The following is a 14928-nucleotide window of genomic DNA, read 5'->3' as shown; positions in this document are numbered from 1 at the left end:
TGAATAATTCCCATCGGTAAGAGTAACGGGGAAAGATAGGATACCCAGGGGGGTGTTCGTACTGCCGTCAAACCCTTCCATTGAAGCGTAGACCGTTTCCAAGCGTTCTTTGTCTTCATCATCCAGTTTGTCAAAGAACTGCCTGTACATCACTGTCGACGAAGCGCCGTTGTCAGCAAGAGTGCGGGAGGTGATGTAGTGCCCCAGCTGGCTTTTAATGACGATGGGGCCTTCTTTGCTGGGGCCTCCTGGCACTCGCGGGAAGCGCACCTCAGCTTCCTTCCATGCGCATGGTTCTGTCATTCGCCTTTTTCTCCCTCTGACCTTGCCATGGACCATGTTGATGCTGATGTCGACGGGCTTTCGTCCGTTACCTCTGTACCGGTTGTCATTTCTTCCTCCCTTCTTGATAGATGCCACGAGATGTGCAAGTCTTCCATCCTTGACGAATGTCTCGACAATATCCCTCAAGGATGTGCACTCTTCAGTACTATGGCCCTTTGTCCCGTGGAAATCACAGGATTTGCTTTGATCCGCATTAGGTTTCTGTCGGATCACTGGGGCTTTTGGCCATGGCAATTTTTCCGTGGCAAATATCTCCGTGACGCTCTTGGTGAGTGGCGTCCAACGGTGTTTCCGGCTTGAAGGGTGTGTGTTGTCCCTTCCGCCAACAAGAGGACGAGAGCTGGATGAGGTGTCAAAGTTTACCCTTGACTGCCAAATACCTAGCCTCCTCTTTTTGTTCTGCCGGGCGGTCCTGACGTTGTTCTCTCTTGTCCTCTGCGTGTAGAGGTGTGTATTCTGGGGGAGATCCCTTCCCAGCTGCTTTTCTGTCTCGGCAAACCGCTTGGCTGCCGTCATGATGGCATCCCATGTGGATGGCATGCCGTCCTTACCCGTCAGCGTGCGGATAAGTTCTGGGTACTCGGCGCCCTGAATGAAAGCGGCGCGAACAAGATCTTCGCTTATGTTGCCCAGACTTAGCTTTTTGGAGTTGAAGCGGGTGATGAAGTCTAGTAAAGATTCATCATCTTCCCTCACGCAGTTGAGGATCGTCCACTGCTCTTCAGTGTACTTCCTCTGTTGGCTAAAGTGTTGACTGAACTTGTTCTGAAAGTCCGCCCAGTCATAGATGTGGTGGACCGGTAAACGATCGAACCATGCCCTGGCCGCTCCGATCAGAGTCATCTGAAACATGTAGCACCACGTGGGCTCCGTCCAGTTACTGACGGTCGCCCCCGCAATGAACCTGTTCAAATGGTCATCTGGGTCGGATAGACCATCATAAGTGCCAATGTTAGACATTTGTTTGGCACTCCTTGGGGCGATTGCTTCCGCAATGTCCCTTGCAAACTTTGACTTCCCTGCGTTTGTAGCAGTTGGCCTAAAGGTCTTGGAGAAGTCACGCGGGTTTCTCTCCGCACTTTTTGGTTGAAAGGCTTCACCAAAATTTCTTTTTGGTTGGAAGTCTGTTTCCTTACGCTTCCCTTTCGCCCTATGGCGAGGGTTCGCGTCGGTATCAGATTCTTCCCTCTCGTCATCTGAGTACTCGCACTCACTACTCATATTGAGATGTTGGCGAGTGCTGTCGAATTCTTCAGCTTGTTGGACTGAACGCAAGCGTTCGTCCAACTCAGCCTGGAACTCTCTCTGACGTGCCTCGGCCCACGCCTTCACTTGATCTAGTGTTTGGCGAGGGGCTCGAGTTCGTTTTTCCAACTGGGTATCAGTGAACCCTAGTGGAATATTCACTCCACTTGCCCCGGCTTGGGTGGCCGGGGTAGTGTTCGTAAGATTTGTGTAACCGCCGGTGTTCCCAGTTACTGGGGTAGTGGTCTCCGGGGTTTCTTGGTTACCTACTGGTTTCGGGACCGGAGTAACGTTAACCATTTCTTTAGAAAAAGAATTAGTTCTAGCTTTTTAATGCACGGATGGCGCCAATGAAGAAACACTAAGTGACCCGACCCAGATTATAGATAATCTTAGGGTTAAGTAATGTTTCCCACGAGGATGAGGTCCAGCAGAGAAGGTTGTTCTTCAGGGAACCTGCAAAACTGACACCGTAAGCTCGTCACTGAGAAGGGGGGGGGGTTCCTCCTTGTGACCACCCTCCGGCGTGAGAATCAGACTAGATTGCTCTGAATATAAGTGTATATTAAGAGATTGCTAGATAATTAGATAGCAGATATCAGATAGTCTTACCATTCCAAGATGTTGGAGTATTTATAGCCGAAGGTAGGTTTCCTAGAAGGTACAGCCGGCTGAATAGTATTCCTGTTCTACCAACAGTGGACTATGCACAGGCCATACTGGTTGGTGGATAGGTTGCGGCCAACAGTAACAAAGTCGGCTGCACTATTCCACCAACTGTAGGTTATGCACGTCCCACCAACTGTGGACTATACGCAGGCCATGCTGGTTGGTGAATAGGTTACGGCCAACAGTAACACTATTCCACCAACTGTAAGCTGCGCCCGTCCCACAGTAAGGGTTGGTGAGTAGGCAGCGGCTAATAGTAATAGTACAGGAGCATGCTGCTCGCCATACTGTGTCAATGAGCCGCCGTATTTCTGATCAGATCTTTCGCCCATACCCCGTCAGGTACAGTAAAAGATCCTTCAGTATACGGACTGGCTTATTTGGGCGGGAGTATTTCCCCTCCCGCCTCTGTGCGGGATTGATCCCGGCTTTACTCATTCCTTCAGGTGACAACTGAATTGGCTAGTGCCTTGTGCGTGTAGCCTTGCTTTCTGCGGGTAGCCTTCCCTGATGGCTTGTATCCGCAACTGCGGGAACAGGCGGGGTACTTCACCATTGGGAGGCTTTCCCTGCGTGTACAGCTTGCATACTGCGCGTAAGGTTCTTTGAGTATGGTGGGTCCTGCGGGAGCAGATGGCCTTTGCGCAGACGTCCCTGTTCAATGTGAGTCTTGCGGGACCAACTGGGCTCTGCTGGGACCTACCTCTTCACTTATAGTTTTATTTGAACAATAACACTCATAACTTTCATTTTCGTTGCCAAAAGCAATCTCAATAGAATAATCATCGTAGATTTATACTTAATTTATATCAATATGATGATTATGTATGAAACGAAGAAACATACAAGCAAAGTCGGTATAAATCAAATGTAAATCGTCTTTAAATTTACGAAAGTACACCATTGGCATTTTGCTTGCTGACGAAGTGAAAGTTAGAAGTGTCACTAATTAAACTATAAATATGTATTATTATTGACCAATAAGTTAAATTTTAAATTATTAAAATCTAATTTACTACAATAACAAATTATGTACTAATATTCTCGATACAGTAAAAACTAAACTTAAAAAAAATCATTTTCACGTGAAAAAACCATATTCGTTTAATTTTATGACATTAAAGTTAATAACCTGTATAAAATACATTGTAAAAACTTTAAAAGCGGCAATCAATTACTAGCACAATATATAAGCTATTTTGGTAATATGCAACATTGTTTACCAGGGTAGTGAAAGTGATTCCACCATCCCGGTCATCTTTCTTCGGCCTAAACTAAGGTGGGGTATGTTCCCACTCCCCTCAATCCAAATTCGGCAATCCTGAAATTTCATCCCGCACTAAAAGGACGGTGTTTCCCAAAGATCGATGAAATCTTTCCATCACCTCGTACCCACTTCGTCCACCCTTAATTTAACCTTTTTAACTGAAAACATACATCATCATAATCATGTATTTAAAAACTTATCCATGTAATCAAATCTTGACTCATTAAGGATAAAAAAGTTCATTTTTTATTTTTATTTATTCTACACACATTTTAAACAATTAGAGTAATTAATTACCAATAAAAATATCTCTCCATCAATAATATACCAAGAGATCCAATTTCCTAAACAATACCCCAATCCTACCACCATCAATCTCAGCCGTTCATCTCCACCCTTAACCTCTATATATACTCCTCCAAATCCGCACGACCCTTCTTGTACCCACCCACCATTTACAAACCCTCAAAATAACCATGTCTCTCACCGTCGAAAAAACCTCCACGGGCCGTGAGTACAAGGTCAAGGACATGTCCTTGGCCGACTTCGGCCGCCTCGAACTCGAGCTGGCCGAAGTCGAAATGCCGGGACTTATGTCCTGCCGTACCGAATTCGGCCCCTCCCAGCCGTTTAAAGGCGCCCGAATCACCGGTTCACTCCACATGACAATTCAAACCGGAGTGTTGATTGAAACCCTTACCGCCCTAGGCGCAGAGGTCAGATGGTGCTCCTGCAACATCTTCTCGACCCAGGACCACGCTGCCGCCGCTATTGCGCGTGACTCGGCCGCCGTGTTCGCGTGGAAAGGTTGATTATTATACTGTCACTATTACCTAACTAGGAGATTGTATTTGATTATGTTTATTTACGATTGTGCAAGTGGGTCAGACCCGAGCTGATCCGGACCCACTTAATGGTGTTCTTGGGAACTGACCCGACCCTATTGTAAATAATCGGGTCAGATCGGTTTGGTCTTGCGGGTCTCATAGTTCTTACCCGGTTTATGTAAAGTGAAAAGGGTCAAACCCATGGACCCACCTGTATTATTAGGACCTAGGAACCGAACCTATTGTAAATAATTGTCGGCCGGGTCTTGTGGGTCTTACCCGGGGTTTATGCTTGCAATCAGGTCAGATCCAGATCCGATCCCACTTAGTCGTATTTTCAGGATCGGGACCTAATCCTGTTGTAAATAATCGGACTTGATCGGTTTGGGTTTGGGTCTTACCCGGTTTATGTAAAGAGAAAATGGCAACACATGCCCGAACTCGATTAATGGTCAGGTCTCGTGGGTCTTTTTGGTTTATGCTCACACCTAACAGTTTCCTTGTAGACGAAACTCGGGATATATTATTAGAGTTTGATTATTAGTTTATTATATTGGTACTGTAGGAGATTGTATTTGATTATTAATTATGTTTACTTGCAGGTGAAACTCTCCAGGAGTACTGGTGGTGCACGGAGCGAGCGTTGGACTGGGGGCCAGGAGGTGGGCCCGATCTGATTGTGGACGACGGCGGTGACGCGACGTTGTTGATTCATGAGGGTGTGAAGGCAGAGGAGGAGTATGCGAAGACAGGGAAGTTGCCGGATCCAACGAGTACGGATAATGCGGAGTTTCAGATTGTGTTGTCGATTATTAAGGAGGGATTGGCGAGTGACCCGAAGAAGTATCACAAGATGAAGGAGAGATTGGTTGGTGTTTCGGAGGAGACGACTACTGGTGTTAAGAGGTTGTATCAGATGCAAGCTAATGGGACTTTGTTGTTCCCGGCGATTAATGTTAACGACTCGGTTACCAAGAGCAAGGTATGTGGTTTTGCTTTTATGTTGTAGATCTTGTGATATGGATCATTTATGAGTTAGATCTGATTGATTTAGAGGAATATTATCAAACAGGTGGTGTGCATATTGTAAATTACTTTAGTTTTGACCTTGATCTGATCGGTTTAGTTGTTAATTGTTTGATTTGAACTTAGTTGTGCTAGTTTTGGATTGATCTTAAGCTCACTAGTAGTAGTATTGGTGCTGACTTATTTGTTCTTAAGAGGAATATTATCATACAGTTGGTCTGCACAATGTGAATTATCAAACTTGAGTTAAATCTAAGCTCACTGGTAGTATGATCTGAGTTGGTATGAATGTTAAGAGGATTAATGTCAAACATCTAGAGTGCACAATGTGAATCGTCTTGTTTTTTATTTAGTTCTGATCAAATTAGTTGCTAGTTGTTTGATTTATATTACACTGTGCTAATTTTTGGATTATTTGACCTAGATCTGATCAATAATAACATTTGTGTTTGATTTTGTTACAGTTTGACAACTTGTACGGATGCCGTCACTCTCTCCCTGATGGTTTGATGAGAGCCACTGATGTCATGATTGCAGGAAAGGTCGCAGTCGTGTGCGGGTACGGAGATGTCGGAAAGGGTTGTGCTGCAGCCATGAAACAAGCCGGTGCACGTGTCATCGTGACCGAAATCGACCCCATCTGTGCTCTTCAAGCCACCATGGAAGGTCTCCAAGTCCTCACCTTGGACGATGTGGTTTCAGAAGCCGACATCTTCGTCACCACCACCGGAAACAAAGACATCATCATGGTTTCCGACATGAAGAAGATGAAGAACAACGCGATCGTGTGCAACATTGGTCACTTCGACAATGAAATCGACATGCTTGGACTTGAAACTTACCCGGGTGTTCAAAGAATCACCATCAAACCCCAAACCGACAAGTGGGTGTTCCCTGAAACCAAGACCGGTATCATTGTGTTGGCCGAGGGTCGTCTCATGAACTTGGGTTGTGCCACTGGACACCCGAGCTTTGTGATGTCATGCTCGTTTACCAACCAAGTGATCGCTCAGCTTGAATTATGGAAAGAGAAGGACAGCGGGAAGTACAAGAAGGAAGTGTATGTGTTGCCGAAGCATCTCGACGAGAAGGTGGCTGCACTTCATCTTGGAAAGCTTGGAGCTAAGTTGACCAAGTTGACCAAGGACCAGGCTGACTACATCAGTGTACCGGTTGAGGGTCCATACAAGCCGGCTCACTACAGGTACTGAGCGGTTTGGTTTTGGAGTGGAAGCTGTTTGTTTTTTTTATATGATATGATGACTCAAGTATGTGTTAGGGTTTATTTTGAGCGGGTGTTGGTGGGAAAGACCGATTGGTTGTTTCTTGATGAGATGACTGTTGTTGTCGGTTTGAATAGGGGTTGTGTTTGAAGGTTGTGTGAAAATTGTTGTAGTTGTTTGGGTTAGAAGTTTTACTTGCTCTGCCTTTTGCGTTTTTTTAATTCATCAAGAGATAGAAAAAATGGTGATTTTGTGGACCTATTATTTGAGTTGTTAAGTCTACTTTGGCAATTTATGATGTTTATTCTTATGATATATGCCAATCAATAGTCATGAATTTATGACAAAATGCGACATGTACAACACCTACCACCGAGTTCAAAACATGTTTTACATGTCTATTCACCCATTTAATTAGTAGGATCGTCATTTGACTCGTTTACACACGAGCCTATTTAGATTTTAATCCTAACCTGTTAATTTTGTGTGGAGTGAGGAATTGTCATACATGGGCTTATGTAGACACTTCAAAACTTAGTAATAAACAATCTCAACACTCTTGTACCATCCGGATGTAACCAGTCTACAACAAACATGTCAAATAAGGTTGGCCTCCCAAAAACATCAAGTTACACCATGATCATACATTCTTAAGGCTTTTAAGAACCTCCTTTAGGAAACAATACCATACTTGGAAGCCACAATAGGCATTATAGAACAAACACAATGTCCACCAAAATATCTTGATTAGCACAAACACAATGTCCACCAAAATATCTTGATATAGCACAAACAGAATGGCCACCTAAAGATCTTCACATAGGTAAACATCTTGAAATAGCACACACACACACACACACACAGACTATCCATCTAAAGATCTTCATCTCACTTTATAAGTTACATTACATATTGTCAGCATGAATATGTCATCGCACTTTGTATCATACATTACTACCATATAAGTCATACGTATGACGAAGCATACTAAACGAGTCAACGAGACACAAAATCTCAACTCTTACACAATATAACAACCTTTAGGTAGAGGTGCACAAATCGGTTTTTTTAAAAAAACCGGTTCGGTTATTAACCGGACCGGTTTTTTAAAAATATGTCATCCTAAAGGCTTTAGGATCCCCCTATTTTGAGGGTCACAATTCACAAACATAACACAAACACATTATACATTCACCTTAGAAACCAAATTAACCTACACTTGATCATACCAAAATGACAACATAACATAACATAAATGATCACCTAAATTAGTATCAAAACAACCATAAATCAAGAATCCAACAACCATGGACACCTCAAATCCAACCAAGATTCAACAAACATCATGTGTTCATAGCATCTCTAGCACATCTAGTAATAACCTCACACCCTCTATTATAAGGACCAGCAACCCCTTTACCATTACAATTATAATATGAAGCACCAGGTGTACCACAAGGCACAAGATCCCTCTTCAATGTCTCATAACTTATATACTTCTTCTCCATCATCAACACTCTCCTACTGCTTTCAGACTCCATCATTTCATCCTCTGAATACTCACCTATCTTCCCACTGCAAACCCTCTTCAAGATTGGATCAAGTTCATTTTTTTTGACCAAATCTGGGCTCAAGATTGAAACCCCAGATGAAATTATCAAGTGGGTGTGTAGGATTAGTAAGAAAAATGGTAAAAAGATGGATTTCATTTGGGGTTTTGAGAGGATTTTGTATGCAATTTTGGGGGTTCTTTTAGGAGGGTTAAATGAAGGGTATTGATGGTTCTAAGGGTCTCTCACCTACTACCAAATAGAGGGCTGGATCCCATATAAACACAAATCTTATATTCTGTTACTAGTGCTGGATTCATGATTTTGAAGATAACATTTTTGGAATTATGGTTTTAATGTGAAAAAATGGAAGTTGTTTATAACTTTATATTTTACTTAATATGTATAAAATTTCAAAGTTATATTTTAAAGTGGATCTAAATAAATAATATATTTTTTTTTATCTTTATCCACGTAGACAAAAACCAAAAATGGTTAGGTAGTGTTTGGTATACAGAAATGAAATATGTAATAGAATGGATTATTATGAAGGATCGAGTGAAATAAATAGTGTGATTAATTAATGAAATGAAATGACCTACATGGTTATTATGTTCCCTTTTAAAATACTTCAAATTCACTACCCACCATCGCTATCATCACTCACTGCCATTTTTAATTTTGTTCTTCGTCTTTTCCTCCCAACTAAACAACTCAAAGTAATGATTCATTCCGTTCTACTTGATAACCAAACATTTGAATGGAATGGTAATGATCTATTTCATGGGTTTGTTCATTCCATTACCCAATACCAAACAGACTCTTAGATTGTATCGGGGACTAAGTAAGATTGTGCTAATAAAACAGTTAGATTGAGTTAAATGACAAAAATTAACTAACCATTATTTGTTAGTCTGTTAAAAAAGAATCCATATATTTGGAATCGAAAACTCAATTCAGTTTAAAATTAAGCCACAAAATGAATATGAAATTCAGTCGGGTTATAAACGGTTTAGGCTCGATTTTTTATTCAATTGATTTGAATAAAATTATTGACCACCACGAAGACATTCCTAGTCTTCCACGGTAGCTTCACAAAATAAAGTTATATGTTTCGATGAAAAATTACGAGACCATTACACAATAATAGTAGAGAAAGATGGGCTATTCTCGACAAATAAGTTTTGTCATCAAGTTCGGAACTTGACGGTGGATGTCTCGGCTACGAAATGGAAAAAGTGGGTTCCTCTAAAGGTCAATCTTTTTGGATGAAAGACGGAAATGAATAAAATTACAGCTTTAGTTGCCCCTTTTAAAAGAAACATTGTCAACGAAAGCAGTTGATGCCCATTATGTGAGCAAGATAATCGGCGAAACCATATATTAATCTCTTGCTACATCGCGTCGGTAATTTAGCAATTTATTAGCAGTTGGTGTGGACTATCCCGGTGTACGCCTTTGAGATATGTGAGTTGCTCAAAATCAATCTCGATAGTGTAGAGCAATTAAATTCGGTACTCACCTTTTGAGGATTTGGGTACTGGTACCGAGCCGTACCAGTATCATACCGAGTATTTTCTGTACCAGTTCTGGTATTGATGTTTAAAACATCAAAAATACTTGTTATCTTTTAAATTATTTTTAGAATATATTTCTACAATAATATCTAATAAGGTTATGATTGGGTTTGGCATGATTTCTTTGAAATGAAGCATGATGTTTGTAATGGTAAATCAAAGGAGGCCACTTCATTTCTTCAACTAGTGGGAGATAATAATGATGAGGTCATGTAACATCATATCGTATGAACGTAGAAATTTGCGAATGCCGTTAATTGGAAACATGTACTATTTGGATCGCAATAAAGTATGTCACTCTTTCAAGTTATTGGAAAAGAATCATAAAGTAATCATTAAGTTTTAGATAAATGTGATTTTTTTGGTATAATTTCTTATGGGATTCAACCACGCAATTAAAACAAGATGACGAATTGGTAGAATCGATCAGGTTCGACCAAACTGGTTTAAGCTAGAGGAAATGTACAAAACTGGATATTGGGCATAACCAGTTCCTGGTATGATCAGGATGGTAAAAAACCGGGTAGGGTTAAAAAATGGTTATAGAACAAACAAACTCAACCATATGTAACCATGTAATGTAGGGTAGGGCATGATACCGATTACCGAGTACTAGAAACCGATTTTGTAATATTTTGTTTTTGAACTTCCAACATTTAAATTTGCTTTAATATTGTAAAAAAATAACTAAAATAAATTACTTTAAAATGAAGTTAAAATGGTAAATACAAAACTAGCTAGAAATGGTGTTATATCCGTTAAAAAATAACTATAAATCGTCCCCAAATGTTAATAACCGCTTATGACCAGTTTTGGGTCGGGTAGAAAACCAGATATAGAGAATAACCGGGCATTGACGGGTGCATCGGAGTATGACTCGTAATTGAGCTTAAACGAGTTAAATATATATGTTTTGAATGTTAAATTGTTAGAAATGGATAACTATATCCACACGACTTATTTGCAGGTTAAAAGGAGCTTTTGAGAGCTAATACGAAATTTTGGAAGCCACTGGACGGGTCAAGAAAGGTCAAGGGACCAAAGATGCCCAAATAAAAGATGCTGAAAATGAAAACCATCCTGGCCCACGGTTTGGACCATAGGCCACGGTCAACCTGACACCAAATGACAGAACAGACCGTACTGTGGCTTTATAGGGGCACCGTGGCTGGACCGTGGACTACGGTCCGACCCGTAACTGCCAATTTTTATCAGCTTTTAAACATCTTTTTTGGGTGTCTTTTCACATACCTTGCAGTTGGAACGAGTTTAGGGCGATTTTGGGTGTGCCAAACAATATTGGGTGATTGCAATTATTGGTTTGTCTCTTTGATTCCTATGAACAATACAATTGATGTGATGGTGATCATCTTGGATGTAAAGTTTAATTGGTACACTATGTTATGCTTGAATTTATAGAATAATAACTTTGCAATGTTTGTTTAGTTGTTATGGTGTTTGAATAATTGTTTGTAAATTGCTGCTTGTGTCTAATCATAATCTAAACCATATGTTCTTGGTGCCATTGGTAATCGAGATATCATGGGAGGAATTGAGGTTGAATATTAGTTAATTGGTCATCGGGTAACAATCGAAATCTGAATTTATTTTTTATGCAATTTAGTTTAATTTAATTATCTGTTAAAGCTACTAGTAAACACGCATTCCACAAACTCTCTGTGTTCGACACCCACTTTCTACTATCTATCTAGTTGTATTTGGTTTATTTTTTTAATGAGACTTCGACCTCACGTCAGGTATGTAATCAGGTATCGTGAGAACTGGTTTCGGCCAAATTCTATACACTACGGGTAGGGTTGGGTATTAAAATAGATATAAAGCTCCGATTTCGGGATTTTTGGTTGGGTACATGTCCATGCACGCTTTTCCAGTTCACGTTCGGGTGTAGCCAGGATTTTTTTCTTACGGGTTTGGAAAACTTCGAGGATCGGACGGCCGATTGTCTATCACTTAAGTTTGGGTTTTCTACTTGTTCAATGTCGAATATTATATGGATATAATGTCAAAATACATGAATAGATAACACTGAAAAAAGTATTTATACAGGTTCGGCCGAACCTGTTCTTCAAAAACTGCATACGGCCCATGGGTTAAGCAGTGACACACACAAGATGGTTCTTGTAGGAAATACATCATGTAAAGCGAACATAATGGTCTTTGGCCATTGATCGAACTTTATCTATTGATAAAAAAAAGACTTGGTGATACATTTGTAAGTACTAGTCAAAGAAAGAAAAAGTTCAAAGACATTGACAGACATGTAGTCACGCTACTATCCACGAAAATATATCTTGCGCGTTACAATATATCCAGTGTGATAAAAGACGTTAAAAGAATATATATTTGCCAAACTCTTTAACTAATCTGCTAATCATCCACAACAAGAATCAAACGCACTTCAATGCTTTTAACAAGCTAGTTTTCATCCAAGTTTCACTCCATTATCAACCATACAACACATAAATCATGAATCATGCTTTGAGGAACTCTTAAATATGAAACAAAGTAAGATTTGAGATCATGAAACAATGAATTGCATCCAGAAACAAATATCCTAGCTTCAATGAGAATATATATCATATCATATTTAGTTCAAGAGGTGCTTCCACACTCAACTAAAGAACACAATGGAGAAGGTCTAATACACTAAATCTTATTTTGGCTTAGTTTTCCCCACCTAGACCGATCGAATCACACACTTCTATATAAGACTACAATTACTTGGTCTTACAGAACAAACTATAATCCGCTATCTTCATTGTTGGTCAAGAAATGGCAAACGTGAAACGGTTTTTAAGCTAAAGCATGTACAAAACGAGTCATATTCGATTCAGTATAAGTATACATCAAACAAATCTTGTTCGGGCCAACCATACAATATATGAACCATGTTGACCGATAATAAACCTATTTCCTCTTTTGTTGGTGTCTAATAACGTGTGCATTATTTTTTTCCTAACATCAATTAAAAAATAACGTGACGATAAGCATGCTCATTTAATAAATTCTTTTTCAACTCTTTATTTTTTAGTATGATAGCAACATGTCAGTATTATACCATATTGTGTGCATGGTATATTTTTAACTAAAAACAAATACCTCAAACTTATAACACTTTAACCCCTTAAACTTACAAGGGCCTAAAATGTCCACAACCAAAACTAGGGTTGGCGGTTTACACGTGTTACGACGTCGTTTCACGGTTATAATAATAATAATAATTAATAATAATAACACGACTATGAGTAAATAGTCAACTGTCATCGTCATCATCATCTTCATTATTATTATATTATTATTATTACCAACTTGAATTGAATTAGGGTTTCCAGAAGCTTCATAATATGGAGGGAAATAAGGCGGGCTCTGGTGGCGGCGGACCGGCGCCGTTTCTAATAAAGACGTATGAGATGGTGGACGACAACGTGACGGATGAAGTAGTGTCGTGGAGTACTAAAGGCAACAGTTTTGTGGTGTGGAATCCGCCGGAGTTTGCTCGGATTGTTGCCGACGTATTTTAAGCATAATAACTTCTCCAGCTTCATTAGACAGCTCAATACTTACGTAAGCGGTTGCCAATTTACTTTTTATTGGGTTTCAATCACTTGATTGGATCGATTTTGACCAACTTTGACTTTCATTTGTTCGTCAGATTTAAGTTTTTAATTTTAAACCTGGTAAAAGCCCCGACCCGGATCAGATAAACGGGTCCGGGTCGGGTCTCGCGGGGCTGGCTATTTTCTCTTTACATAAACCCGGGTAAGACCCGAACCAATCAGACCCTGTTATTTACAAAAGGGTTGGTTCTTTTAGGTGCTAAGAATGTCAGTAAACGGGTCTGGGTCTTGTGGGTCCGTTTTCTCTTTTACGTAAACTGGGTAAGACCCGCAAGACCTGACCGGGATCTGACATGGTTTTTTACAATAAGGTCGGTCTTGGGTCTTGAGAATACCAATAAGGGGGTCCGGGTCTTCGCGGGTCTGAACATTTCTGTCTTTATATAAAGTGGGTAAGACCCGCGAGACCCGAACAGATAAGACCTGGTTATTTACGATAGGGTTGGGTCCCGGGTCTTGATAATGCCACTAAATTGGGTCTATGTCTGGAGTGGGTCTCGCGGGTCTGACCTTTTTGCACAACCCTAGGGCTAAGGGAAATTAGTGTTTTTTTGAATTGATGGATTATTTTGTGAGATCAGGTGGTTTTTGAGGAAAGTTTAGTGTTATGATTGAAGAATTGGAAGTTTAGATATGATTATTCTATATTAGTGTGCCTGTGGTCCAATAATGAAGAAACCATGGTGGATTACCCTACAAATTGACATGGAAATTCTTGAGTTTGCTGGTACTTTTAAATATGTAGGCTTAATTTAGGGGTGTGCACGGTTTGGTTTTGGTTGGCTTGGGCTAAAACCAAAACTTCGGTTCTTAAATTTTTAAAATCTGTTAAGAGTTTCGGTTTTTTTCAGGTGTTTTTGGTTTTGCCATTTGAGCTTGAAAGTTTCGGGTCGAAAAAAAAGAACTTGGGCCAACATAATGGATTTCGGCATATATCATTTTGTTAATTAATGACTAATTGATTTTTATACATCCGGGCTACGATTTGAGTTACGTGCTTATTAAATTGTTAAATTGTTATTAACATTATTTGTTGGATCATCACTTTCAGATACAGTGGCAATTCCTGAATCATTTGAGTGGGTTGGAAAACCTTCGGGTCAAAATGTGACAGTGTCTTCGTCACGTGATGATCCAACAAATAATGTTAATAACAACAATAATAATGCAGCGGCGCCTCCTGCAAGTGTTCAGGGTCGGGTTAATGATGTGTTTTGGGAGCAGTTTTTAACTGAAAGGCCAGGCTCGTCGGATGTCGAGGAAACAGGCACGAATTTAAGGTCGATGGTGTCATATGAACAAGACGATAGAAGATCGGGCCATGGGAACTCCAGGAACATGAGGAATCTGACTCTTTGAGATAGAAGTCTTCAGGTCATTCTCATTTTGTATAGACTTATATATATATATATATATATTAGTCTATGTATATGGATTTTATGTTTGCCTTTAATAAGATGTAGACTAAAAACTTATTTATGTTTCAATGCCAGTTAGATTTGATTGGTGTATTTTGGAGAAAGCTTGACTATTGTAGTTGGTACTTTTAATGTTTTAACAA

At 40.2% G+C, this 14928-nt stretch overlaps 1 protein-coding gene and 1 pseudogene across 1 annotated transcript; both read left to right on the top strand.

Annotated features, from left to right (window-relative positions):
• Positions 1–3968: 3968 nt before the first annotated feature.
• On the top strand, positions 3969–6819 carry LOC143551039 (adenosylhomocysteinase-like). Its single transcript, XM_077041567.1, has 3 exons — positions 3969–4333; positions 4956–5335; positions 5844–6819. Exons 1-3 carry the CDS (start codon positions 4003–4005, stop codon positions 6588–6590), a joined length of 1458 nt encoding a protein of 485 aa, XP_076897682.1. The 5' UTR covers positions 3969–4002; the 3' UTR covers positions 6591–6819.
• A 6026-nt stretch (positions 6820–12845) lies between these two features.
• On the top strand, positions 12846–14913 carry LOC143551025 (heat stress transcription factor B-1-like; annotated as a pseudogene).
• The last annotated feature ends 15 nt before the right edge of the window (positions 14914–14928 follow it).

This window comes from Bidens hawaiensis, unplaced genomic scaffold (genome assembly GCF_021521415.1).
Source record: "Bidens hawaiensis isolate Kalapana, Puna unplaced genomic scaffold, B.hawaiensis_p1.1 tig00016232_1, whole genome shotgun sequence".
NCBI classification, from domain to species: Eukaryota; Viridiplantae; Streptophyta; class Magnoliopsida; order Asterales; family Asteraceae; genus Bidens; species Bidens hawaiensis.
This window is presented reverse-complemented; position numbering and strand designations above follow the sequence as displayed.